General features: G+C 33.1%; 2 protein-coding genes across 2 annotated transcripts in view; both read right to left on the reverse strand.

The window, feature by feature from the left end:
• Positions 1 to 14023, reverse strand: part of LOC143533045 (putative LRR receptor-like serine/threonine-protein kinase IRK) — a 223692-nt gene that overhangs the window by 76680 nt on the left and 132989 nt on the right. The gene's annotated exons all lie outside the window — the stretch shown is intronic.
• Positions 6913 to 7488, reverse strand: LOC143532993 (uncharacterized). Its single transcript, XM_077027890.1, has one exon. The coding sequence runs from the start codon at positions 7486 to 7488 to the stop codon at positions 6913 to 6915; it is 576 nt and encodes a 191-aa protein (XP_076884005.1).

Genomic DNA, 14023 nt, shown 5'->3' on the forward strand with positions numbered 1-14023 from the left:
TAAGGGTAAAGCCATTGTTGAAGGTGGTGGTGTTAAAAGGTCAAGGGGAAGGCCAAATGGGAGGTCAACCAAAGCTTTTGAAAAGTCAACTCAAGCTTCTGAAAAGTCAACTCGGGTTTCAGAAAAGTCAACTCAGGTAACACAACAGTTATCAGGTTCTAAGAGGCCAAGGGGGTTGCCAAAAGGAAGGTTCTATCAAGCAAAGAAAAAGTCAACTCAAGCTTCCCAAAAATCAACTCAACCAGACCAGTCAAATCAACCACAACACTCAACTGCTTCTAAAAGGACAAGGGGAAGCACAAAGGGGAAGGCCAAAGTGAATGATGCTTGATGGTAGGAAGATCTCATGTTTTTTGGTTTGATGAATGAAACTTATGGTTTTTAAACCTTTGAATGTATTTTGTTAAACTTAGCTTTTGAACAACTATGTATGATGGTAAACTTATTTTATGTGTTTGATGAAATTGTGTGTGCATATCATGTTTGTAGTCTGTTATACATTTTGTTAAACTTAGAATTTTGTTTGTTTGTTTAGATTGGCCCTTGACTAGTTGCAGTAGGATGTGTTTATTCTGGTTGCAGCATGGTCATTTCATTTAGGGTCAAAATGGTCATTTGTGAACATGTCATGCATGTCAAGAATGTGTTTGGTCAAAAAAGTTTGGATATATTGTGGATATTTGGCCAGATTTTGCATGTTTGCAGCAGATACTTGATCACATTATCAAAATTGTGTACAGCAGATGTTATCTCAATTATAGTATAGCATGTGTATGTTTATAAATTGTGGACATTTGTTAGCCAGATTGTGAACATTTATCTCAAATGTTTGTTAAAGTTTGGTCAAAAATGTTTGCCAGATTGTGTATGTTTGCAGCAGATGCTTGGCCTATGTCATGTAGGGTCAAATGGTCATTAATGGGCATTATGCTTATAAGGTCAAAATGGTCATTAATGCCCATGTTTGGTCAACTTATTGCAGCTGCATAAGTATGTTTGTTTAAATTGCAGCAATAGATATGCTTATAGGGTCACAATGGTCATTAATGGCCATTATGCTTATAAGGTCAAAATGGTCAATAATGCACATGTTTGGTCAACTTATTGCAGCAACATAAGTTTGTTTGTTTAAATTGCAGCAGCAGATTATGCTTATAGGGTCAAAATGGCCATTTATATTGTCTTTGTTCAAAGTGGTCATTTATATGCAAAGGTGTATTGGTTTGTTCAAGAAAAACCAAGGTTTTTAACTTTCATTGCAGCTTTCATTTATACACTCATGAATTACTGGTTTTTAACCTGCTGTTTGACTTTTTATTAATGTTTTTTAAGAGCAATTTGACTTTTTGTATATGATGACTGACTTGTTTTGTTACAATCAACATTAGGGGAAAATGCAATAAAATAAGATTAGATTAACAACCAAGATTCCATAACAAAGATTAGATTAACAACTAGGATTCCATAACAAAGGTTCCATACATTAACATTACTAACAAAGATTCCATAGATTGCCATTAACATATATTTCACATATGTAATATCAACCATATAGCTATGACAACGACTACTAAACCTAAAACACATATAGTCTTCCAATTGGACTTCATTGACAACTGTTGTTTCAGGTTCCTAATATCTTCTTGCAAAATAATGATCTGCAGCTTCAAATTCTCTATCTTCATTTCTTCAAATTCTGGATCTTTTCTTATATTGCAGTTGCATTGTCCACGTTGCTTCAAGAATTCATCAATTTCTTTTTTCCACATGAAGAATTTACAATCTTCGTTCTACTCATAAAATCAATTCAACCTAATCAGATTTGTAATTAAAAGCATGATTCGTAAATAATCGTACTTACTGGCCATAAAGGGCAACCATAAAACTCATCCCCATTTCGAACACTTCTACGTCCAGCAACTCTAGGAATTGCAAGGATATCATGATTGCAATAGACATTTCCATCAACATCTAGCTTAAACCTTTTAGGGTTTTTCTTGCCACGAGATGAAGAAGTGGATGATGAGCTCAATTCCATCTATCGATTGTTGTTCAATTGATCGATTTGGTGTTTAGGGTTCTTCAATTCATCTGATTTGTGTTTTAGGGTTCAAATGGTAATAACCACGAGCCGGAACTAGTTAAATAAAGTGCCAATTGACACCTAAGATCTTAATACACAGTCATCCGCCACGTAATCTACCACGTAAGAAGTTTTTTGACAGCTAGGATAGCCACGTCGGCAAATCACTAACGGAGTTAACATCCATTAGTCGCGGCCCGTTAAAAACAAATACATCAATAGTTGGGACGGTCAGCAGGCAAGTGTAAAGTTGGGACTGATATTTACCAATAGGGCATAGTTTGGATTATTTTAAACCAATATTCCTTATTATTATTATTATTATTATTATTATTATTATTATTATTATTATTATTATTATTTGATTTACAGTTAGCATATCATGTATACAAGTTTGTTTTAGCATTTAGGATAGTTGTTGATGCTTTATCCGTTAATCAGTTTTTCACGTTGATAATTGAAAACATAAACAATATGATAAACCTATAACTAAAACATACATGTTATAGCAGAGAGAAGTCATGACTGATGAGAATTATCTGGACGACATGATTGTCAATTTGGTCGAGTTCCCTTTCAAGATGTATATTAATGATGGAGACTATGGTTCTTGAAAAAACCAAATACATGGAGAGAGAGAAAGAGAGATACGAAATTCATGTGTGTGTTAGGGTTATATTATAATGTTAATTAATCTATCCATATATTTATACATACATCAAAGGGGAAACCTTTGATTAGCAAGATAGTATTATTATGGTCCATCAACAATTATTTAGCTAATATAATAATAAGGTATAATTTAATTATTTTGATCTATTATTATATAAATAATAATGATGGTCATATATAAATACATATATTTATTTTTACATTTACAATTAATCGGTAACTTTAGAAATTTACTTCTTGTTGTAATCTTTTTATATAGCACGACCTGGTTTTCAAATATTCAACACACAAAATATTATTCAACAAAATAGTTTCAGTTTTCACATGATATCGAGGCATTAGTATATCTAATTATCAAAGCATTCTGCCTTTTTGTTTGGGTTGTTTTTCATTTTACAAATTAGGCATCATAAGTTTTAAAGCTAGAAAAACAAAGGTGATAGTGGTCTGCAAGGATCAAGCAACGCTTAACTTTAAAACAAAAACAAATTCAAACGCATGCAGAAGAATATTTAGAGAAGAAACAAAATACAAAAAATCAATCACGAAGGTTGTTGCACTCTTACCAAGGTTATTATTATAGCTATTATTATTTGATTTTTTGGTTTGTTTATCAATATTAAAACAACATGCATGGCAAAATCCTTTTCTAGTTATATCATTTAACTTATTAGTCAAAGTTTTTATTACATCAAAACAGAAGGCAAGCGGGCAAAAAGCTGCGCCGCTATATCTTTTTGAATCGTAAAACCCAATCTTTTAAAATATACATTTACTGCTCTTGGAGTCAAAACATTACTATGCATGACCCGTTGAACACGGGTAAGTAACTCCACAGCTTCATGCGCGAGAAAACCAAAAGTGTCAAAAGCAAAAGGAAAAATACATGTTGATTGTCAAGACACGCCTTCTCATGTTTAGTCACCTTGCCTGAAGCAGCTTGACCGGCTGCTAAACCACTACTCCTTAAGCCCACCAGAGGGAAAACCCCTGTTAAATCCACACACGCATGTTTTCCTCCTTTCCATCCAAACACCAAAATGTCAGACGGTCGAAGAAATGATCTTCGCTCTGACGGGTCAGTTAGTAAATTCATAGGTGCTTCTTTCTTAACAGAAATTCTGGCCCGCCTGAATATGTCAAAGAGCACATCCCTAACCATATCGTGTCGGTACTTGAACCCTGGCAGCTCTTTACAATGCACCGCGTACTCCCCATATGAGTCTAAACACGCCTTACAACAAACATAACATATCTCATCAGCTGGGGATAGAGGAATAATTAGGCGATACTTAAGGATAGTACGATACTCTATTGGGGGCATATGTTGGCCTAACCTATAGGGATAGCAAGAAGAAAATCTTGAGCATATGGTGCTTGTAGACACTCAAAAATGGCTTTTTGTCTACTTGCCATGTCAAAGTGTGACTCCATGTCGCAAACAATTTTCCTAAAAAGAGCACTCGCCAATGCAAGTTGGGCTTTAGAATGGGCGGTCTCTTTGTTAGTGAAACTGCTAAAATCGACACTTGGAATCATATCACGAACACAAGCCAAAGCACAAGAATAATCAGAATCCATCCCACATATACCACTGTCTCGCAAAATGTGATTCTGAAACACCCACGATTGGGCTCTCGAGGCCACAAACGCATAGGAGGATGTCTCTACTGCCGAATACAACCCTAAATCCCTATTCTTAATGGGTAAGGAAGCAAGTCGCCATTGGAGGTCTCCAAAGAATGGACCTCCACAAACTACAATGTCCTCGATCGCCTCACGCAATCCCTTGTCAAAGAACAATGCTGCCTCCATCATACTTACAGGTTGGCATGTTCTTAAACCAAAGAAAAGTTTAGCATTACCCATACATGATCGAAGCAAAAGTAACTCACTCTACGAGTTACCAAGTTTTGGAGAAGACTCATAAAATCAACGACATTAGTAGCTCTCTTCTTTGCCAACCCCCTAATAAACCCGGTGTCTTTAATAACAGCTCCCTCAAGAAGCTTCACCCCTAATAATGGTCTCCCGATGTCAGCAAGGAATAAACCGTCACGAGACTTGGTACCATCACAAGAAGGCCAAACACAACTCAGTTTTCTTAATGTTTAGTTCAAGACCGAAAGTTGGACCCGTCACCTTAATGATATCCAACACTTTAGCCACCTCCATTGAATATCCAATTACCGTCCCATCATCAAGATACCAAGCATGAAGAAGAAGCTTGCAATTGTCTCGAATCTAATGTACAACGGGGTGTAAAACAAGGGCAAAAAGAAGTGATCCCAATGAGTCTCCTTGTTGAATCCTCGTGACGGACCAAATATGATCATCCCCAAGATATAGTCTTGATGGCTGCCCATATAAAAATTTCATCCACAAGGAAATAGAAGGATATCTGATCCTTACCTCATGAAGTAAAAGTGATCTACCCACCATATTAAATACATTAGAAAAACCAACAATGAGCTTTGTAAGAGAGCCATCAATAATTTTATTCTTCAACAATAGCATTAAAGTATTAAACAGTGTCTTCAAAAAGTTGATCTATCATTAAGAAATGTTGATCTATCCATCATATTATGAACATTTTTTCAATAGTATACGCAAACATTTGAAGAATAAAATTATTATTTTAAAAAAGTAAATTACGTGTTTTTGACATCTTAACTCTTTCAGTTTAGAAAGGAATCTTTTGATATACCATAGCCCAAGGTATAAAGTTTATCACACTTTTAGTCCTTGTTGTCAACCCATCCTTTGATAATTTAAAAAAAAAGGAAAAAGTGTGAAATGAGATTGGTTGTCACCTTTGCGCCAGTTATCACTAGCTAGTGACGGATCTAGAACTAAATTTCAGGGGTAACCTAAAAATTTTTGTTTTTATCATACATTGAAGCAAACCCGTTTTGCCTTAAATCATTCAATGCTCGTTTTGTTTCATTTATCAACTTAACCGCTTCTAATAAGTCTTGACTTTTTTTCTGAAGATGTTTTGAAAGGACATTTGTTTGGCCTAAAATATCTTCCATCAAGTGTGCATAAAAAACAAATTCAATTTTTTTAAAATATGATAGAATACCTTTTGCATTAGATCGTTGTTGAGTAACATCTCCTTCTTTTTTAATATAACGTACGTCAACAACTTCCGGAAATAATCTAAGCACACTTATGATTGTTCTATGATGAGAACCCCATCGCGTATCTCCAACTCGTACAAGGGAAACCTCTTGGTTCAATCCTTTTCCGGTCTTAGTTTCACCTTTTTCAATTTCTTTTTCTACTCTTTCTTTTTTTGCCTCCCGTATCATATCTTTTCGTTTGCAAGAAGCAGAAACCGTATTAACAATCATGGCAAGGTATTCATAAAAAGTTTTAACACAGGTATTTTTTTTGCAACAGCCACAATCACTAACCGAAGTTGATGAGCAAAGCAATGTATGTAATGTGTTGACAGATTATCTTTCAAAATCAAAGCTTTTAACCCATTAAACTCTCCTCGCATGTTGCTTGCACCATCGTAACCTTGACCCCTAACCTGTTTTAACAAAAAGAAACTATAAGATAAATTAAATAATCTCTATTAAAGTTTTTGTAATTAAAGTATGAAACTTAATACTTACTTGATCTATGCTCAACTGGTTGCTTGCTAATAAAGAAACAATGGTTTGTTTATGAGTTGAGGAAGATGTGTCTTTCACATGAGCAATTCCAATAAAACTCGCTTTAACAACTCCAAGTTTATCAACATACCTCACGACTACAGCCATTTGTTCCTTTAAAGATACGTCACTAGACTCATCTACTAATAACCCAAAAACATTGTCTTTAATTTCTTCACAAATCATTTTGGCTACTTCTTTTGCAAAACATTCGATAATCTCTTTTTGTATTGATGGAGCTGTCAGCTTGTTATTCTTTTTTGCATTCCCTAACGTGTACTTACCAATATCCGGGTTATTTTCACTAATCAACTTTAAAGTTGCAGGAAAAAGACCTTTAGAAAAAGAGTCTTCCGATTCATTATGACCACGGAATGATAAAGAATTTTCTAGCAAGAATCTAGTACTACGAACAGAACCCATTAATCGAAACCGATTTCCAATCCTTTCTTCTTTACTTTGCTTATTGAATTTCTCATGAATGGATCGTTTTTAGTTCAAGAGATTGTCACATTTTTGCATCGCCTTATTATGATAGCTATCAACCATCCCAACATGTTCTTTTAAAGCACCTGGTTTACTCCAATTACAAAAGCCTTCAGTTGAAAACGTATCCCTTCCACCTTGATTACCAACGGTTTCTTTAAACAAGTAGCAACATAAGCAATATGCCTTGTCTACTTTAATACTATACTCTAACCATGGATATTTATCAAACCATTCTACATTAAAACGTCTCAGCTTACCATAATAGTCTTTGCACGGAAAGTTATGATTTCGTGGTTGAAAAGCCTTTTTAACAAGATAATGTTGTCTTATATCATCTCTTTGATTAGGGTGATAACTAGCAATTGGTGGCCTATCAAAGGGATCCGAATGAGGATCATTCAAATCGATTGTATGTGGAATTGAAGGACTTGAAGCCGAAGGAATATTTGGACCAATATCATCATCATCTTGTTCTTGCACATTATTACCAACATTTGGACGTCCATCATTGTCGTCAAACTCTTGAAATTTTCTTTTAAAAAATTTGCCAATAAGAACTTGTTTTGAATGTGGCTTCATCTTCTAAGTTCCAAATACCCTAATTGCCTAATTATATAAGAAAGTAAGAGTTACAATTTTAATTATAACCAAAGACAAAATAACAACTAAACTTAACAACCAAACCCTAACCAAAAGTCCAATTTCATCTCTTTTACATATAAACCCTAAAATCAAAAATAAGAACAAATGAACAATACCTTTGAATCTTTGGCAGAGAAGGAGTGGCGACGGTGGCGGACGGTGGTGGTGGTCCAGTGGACCTGCTGGAGTGGCGACGGTGGATGTTGTGGGAGCAGAGAAGAGAGCCGATGTGGCGGTGGTAGTCCAGTGGCGACTGGCGACGGTGGATGTGGTGGGAGGCTGGGAGCAGAGAAGAGAGCAGATGTGTGGTGGTTGTCTGTAATCATCATATGGAGTATGGACTCTTGAGGATATTATGTAGTTGGGTTTAAGTTTTGTGGGCTTTTTACTAATGTTTGGGCTTTTAAATAATTTATGGGCTTATTAAAATCCTTGAGGGGTAACCCAGTTTTTGTTGAGGGGTAACCCGACATATAAAACGACGAAAATAAAATTTTTTTTACACTACGGAATGGAAGTTGAGGGGTAACCCGGGTTACCCCTGCCCATGGCATAGGTCCGCCATTGTCACTAGCCACTACATGGTTTCTCACAATTATCCACGAAGGACAAGAAGGGATAAGAATACTTTAGCTAAAGAAATTAAACACGGTTTAACTAATTAACTCATCATTAAACCAGTTAAATTGATATTAAAAATATATAGTTAATTGCAACGTTTAATTTGACAAATATGAGTTAAGGCCTCTTCTCGTTTTTTTTTTTCATTTAAAGTAGGTTATAACAAGCTCTAGAGCTTATATATATTATTAAGAGACTTTGTATATTTTCAAACACAAAAAAACATGTTAATGGGTGGATAACTCGGGCACCACATTAAACAATTCCTCTGTTTTACAATGGAAAACAAGTTTGTGATCGGGTGAATATTGTTTTAAGAGATACGTGTCAAGTGTGACATTCGTCATTTTTAAAAACCCGAACCATATTAAAATTTTGATACTTTTCGGATTATTAATAAAATCTCCGCATTTATTGAGTATTGATTGTGTTATTTAATTATTTATAATTATTGGTATTCTTCAAGACGGGTCAACTGCATTCTTCTCATCCTCTCTAAATTCCCGCCATTTGACTCGTTTTTCCAAGTCTTGGATGAATCTAGACTATTTTTTTATTGATAATTAAATTCCCCTTTCATCAAATTTGGTCAAAACTCATTAATTTGGTGATTAATATTGCTTAAGACTAGCCTTATGACTAGTTTATGCAATTAATCACTTCAATCTTGTTATTAACGATTTGAAGCCTATATAAAGGCTCTCATGCTTCTACAAATCATTCACCACAACACTTACATTTTCAATTGTGTTCTTGCTTTTCAAATGGTGCAAAAAACCAAGTTTCAAGTTATTCTTTCTTTTTTGATATTCCATCCTCGGGTGATTATTGTCTTATTTATGTACACATATCATGTGATCATCATCATCATGTTGTCACTCTAATTAACAACCGTGGTTGTGTTTTCACTATCACTCGTCGGCACGTTAATGTTCGGTTAAAAATAAGTTTTAAGTTAAAAAGTAACTTTTGCAAAACTAATAAACAAGACTAAGAATTTACAACATGTCACACCATCTTATCATTTCAAGCATGTTAGATATAAACCCGAATCAAACTGAGTTCATGTCCAACCAAAAACATTAACCACTCGTTAAACTTGTTTTATTAAATAATATTCAGCTCGGAAACGAACCGAAATCATTAAAATTAACTAATAATTATTATAACCTTTATTTTTATTTTATTTATTTATTTTCTAAAACTAAAATAAAATTAATTAAAAATCAAATAACTAACCTATTTCATTTAAATTATAAAAATAGAACAAAAATATATTTTTAACAAACTTTTCGTTTAAGAATTATAAACTGAACATGTCGGCCATCTATTTCTTATCTTTCCTCAACCGTATTTTGATCATAGTTATCTATTTATCTAGGGTCACTTATTGAATCGAACCCTGTCGGTTCACTCGCTTAAAGACATCTTCGCTTATTTACTCATTCTTGCTTATTTAACATGTGAGTTCTTCATAACCCCATTTTAATGTTTTATAATATTTGGGGGTAGCACGTCACCAGTTTTTATTTCGTTAGTTATGCGCTTGTTTACAAACCGATTCACATTTATCGTACATGTTAATATTATTCTTGCATATTGTTTATGATTATATACGTGAATTATGTGCAACGTGTTTACTGTTTTTATGGTGGAAGTTACGCAAATGCATACACATAGTGGGAGGGTTCGACGGGACGTACCTGCGCCGTCTAATGTTACGACTTCGGTTGTTTACGTAAGGTGGTTCTCATTTCCCCGACTTCTACGGCTTCGGCTAAATGAACGGGATGACGACACTATTTGATTTCATTTACATTATGTCTGAATATTTATTGCATAACAATCGTTGAATCGCGCATTTTATATATATCTATATACGCAAAAACTTATGAAAACTCACCAACATGTGTTGTTGACAAAATATATTATTTTAACGTGCTGCAGGTTGATACGATGAAGTGCCAGGACAAGAAAACTAGTTATACCTTAGAATTATTTCAATGAATAATATTTGTTTCATTTAGATGTAGTGTTGTTTGTCTCATTATCAAACTATTTGTGTACTTGCGATATTATGGAATAAAATAAATATATCGTCACTATTAATAGTGTTACGAGCTTATGAGTGATCTGTACGTTGCACCCGGGCATATTCCGCTTAAAGCTGGGGTGTTACATCAAGCACCTAGCCTCAACAAAAGCTTTCATGTTATCTTTCATTTAATCTTAGCCGATAATTATCATGATGAAGAAACCCGTTTGAAGTATTCTTCATTGTTTAATATGTATTTTATATTTTATATTTGTTTTGAAAATATTTTTGTGCGATGCATGTTTTCATAAATAAAGAGAGTATTTTTATGTATTTTAATAAAAAAAACCCAATATCTTTCACATTTCCTTTATAAACATTTCCATTTTAGACAAGTTTTTTTTTTCTTAATTCACTTCTATATGTTATTATCACATGTATGAAATAAATCCCCAGCACATGTAAGAAAATAATAAATTGAAAATGAAGTAACCTACGAAAAAGGGATTCAACTTTCGAACTCATCTTTATCGAAACATTCAAATTCATACATCGATGTCTCTTTCCAACCATTGCCGAGGATGATTGTGCGTCATTACCTGATGAAATATTATTAGACCAGCAGTGATGGGCGTGAAAAGTGGATCGAGAACTAATTCCAAAAACGCCAAAAGACCACTACACCATGGCGTTATATAGGCTAATTGAGGCTATGGCGTTTTTGTAAAAACGCTAGAACAGCAATGCATTTGACCAATTAGAAAACCTGACATTTGCAGTTACCGCTTGAAACCATTAATTGTTGTTTTATTTTATTTTAATTTTTTTATTTTCTATAAATAACACTAGTTTTAGTTATCTGTTACTTTCATTTTTTTTATTATTTTTTATTTGTGAAAGGCTCTGTTTACTTTCATTCAAGATCATGTCTTCACTTTAATTTTAATGTACTTTTTAATCTTCTGCTTGTTTAAATAATATGTATTTTTTATAAAATACTTCAAATTAGGGGTTAACAGTAAGGAAATTTGTTCGTATAAGAAATTTTGCATGGATTCCTAATATGTATTTTAATATACTTTTTAATATTTAATAAAGTATTTTATGTTTTTTTAGGTTTATTTAGTTTAATTTAGAAAATAATTGCATAAGAATATTGTAAAAGTATTTAATTATTTCGTAATGATTAAATGGGCATGAAAAGGACTTGAACCACTACATCATTTTTTGACTGAAAATCCCCTTGCTGACATGGCGTCCAAATGGTAAAAATACTCTTAAGGGACTTCAACCATTACACATAGTCTTATATCGGTCTTTATTTGAGGGGTCCAATTGGCTGTTTGTAATAGGTAAAGGACTTCTTGGTTCTTTGATCTGTTCTTTGAATTTTAACAAGTGAGGACACTTCTAGGAAAAATATGTGATATGAACATGTTTGATTCATTTTCCAATTCTGTTTTAATGATTTGCACCCTTGGAACTGATTGTGTGCGCATCTTAAATAACACAGTGAAAATGCAATGACAATTGATAAAGATAAATCGAATATAAATGATTCAAGTCATCGAACAAGTACATCAAAGAACCATTTTAGAAGCATATAGGTTAGTATAAGAGTGGCAAGTTGCACTCATGTAAATGTGCAAAAGTTTACAAGAGGTTTTATGTTGATGATAGAGATTTTTCCTCAACAAAGATAAATTAATATCGTAACATAATTTAAAGAGGTTTATGTTGATCATAAAGATTTTCACCCAAAGGTGATTCATTTGTTGCAAGTTGTAATTTAACACTTCTAGATGATTCGTCACATGGCAGTTCAAGAAATCATTTACACAGTCAAGACAGATTGATGGAGCAATTTTAAGAATAAAAATGCATGTGCAGCATGTTAAAGTCACAAGTGGGATGAGTCATGAGAGCATTGTGCCCCTAGCTAATAGTGATGTTTCCTAAGATAGAAATCATACGCCACAGATTCAAATCTAACGCTAGTACATGCTGCATAGGTCAGAACATCTATACGATCTTATGTTGGGACTCAGTTGATACAACACTTCAAATAGTGCTAGCATCTATATAGCTGATTGAGCTACTTAATTACATGAACCCAACCTTTTCTGGCTGGTTCATTTAAGTCTTCTCTTATTTATTTATATATTTATGTGGTTTGTAACTTTAGTTCATGTATTTATACCATCAATTAAAAGATCAGGAAAAAAAAAACTAAAAACGAGCAACTTCTACAAACAAAATACCGATAGTTTAAATTCTTTCTGACGAGACTGAAATAATGTGAGAAATAATTTAACAGGATACATATCCATATATCCACTTATCATTTTTTTTCTTCTAGAATGACAAATTAATGTTCCTTATATTACAGTTTATACCAACAATTCTCACACCCATGCATGAATCTGAGACCTCTAGCCCAGCATTAGCATTCACTTATCATATTTGCTACATGCTTTTATATGTTTTTTTGAGTATATACATATGATCATAGACCTTGAGACTCACGTAATTGATGAGTGCCATTGATAACTAGACAAAAGCAGCATTGGAAAGGAAGTAACATTTGTTATTCCCATCCTAATTCCTAAGAAAAGTTTGAGGAACCAAATAATAATAATAATAATAATAATAATAATAATAATAATAATAATTAATAAAAAACAAAATAATGGTACCACTTGTAAACGAAACCACTTTCAAGGAAGTGGTACCACTTGTGAGGCGACTTGGTTGATTGTACACTGAACAATTACTTCGAACATAAGGCAAGTTGGTCTTTTGCCGATTAGTATTTGCGCAAAATAGATAAGTATTTTTGTAGTTAGTTGCAGGTGTTCATATTATTCAAGTCAAATTGTAATAAATCAAACATCGTGTCAACATAGTGACAAGTTAATTATAATTTATATTATGAATGCTACAGTATATATTATACATTTATATTTTCTTGTCGGGCAATCGAGTAAACAGCCGCAGCGTGGTTGTTCGAGGGGCCGGATGACCCGATCAAGATATATAGTCATAGTCAAGCTTCCATGCATGTTTGAAGCCGAGGGTCAAGTTTTACGTATTTCTAATAATTTGTTTATAATTGCATATAACCTCTTGTTCTCTAGGTACGTAATTTAATATTTAAACATGAGATAAATCAAATCTCATTAATCTATGCTAAACTAGTGTTCTACATTATATATTTTTTTTTATTAAGAGAATGAATTATAAATGCTCAAAAATTGAATCTAAAACTAATTATGAATTTGTTATAACAAATAATGCCCCTAAATTACTTAAAGGTGGATGAAAACTATAAATTATATTCATATGTAGATAAAGTAATAATATCTCATTACTTGATAAACCAAATAATTAAATAAGCGATGAACAATAATAATGATTGGAGAATAATCGGCTAATATTCACGTACTACTAAAAAAGATTTAGTTTTACAAATGAAAAAAATAATAACTTATGGTTCTTATCTCTAAATAACAATCGTTTTTATGATAATAATATATTAAAATATCAATTAACGGACTAGATGAGGGGAAGAAAAATATAAATGAACGTCATGTTGGAAAATGAGACTCAAGAACACAAACTTGGGTTTGAATAGAATCAAGATGGACTATTTCTGTTTATTGAAATTCTTGGCATGCACCCAATTACATAATCCTAACTATCTTTTTATATTGAATAACTTTCTAAACATGCTATGACTTTAACCCATTTAACTTTCTTTTAACTTGTTAATTTTTAAATTAACTTTCAACAGTATATCACTATTACGATCACAAC

The sequence above is a fragment of the Bidens hawaiensis genome, unplaced genomic scaffold, assembly GCF_021521415.1.
Source record: "Bidens hawaiensis isolate Kalapana, Puna unplaced genomic scaffold, B.hawaiensis_p1.1 tig00009577_1, whole genome shotgun sequence".
NCBI lineage: Eukaryota > Viridiplantae > Streptophyta > Magnoliopsida > Asterales > Asteraceae > Bidens > Bidens hawaiensis.

Coding starts and splice junctions, on each gene's coding strand:
- LOC143532993 (XM_077027890.1), bottom strand. CDS start 7,488: ATGAAGCCACATTCAAAACAAGTTCTTATTGGCAAATTTTTTAAAAGA.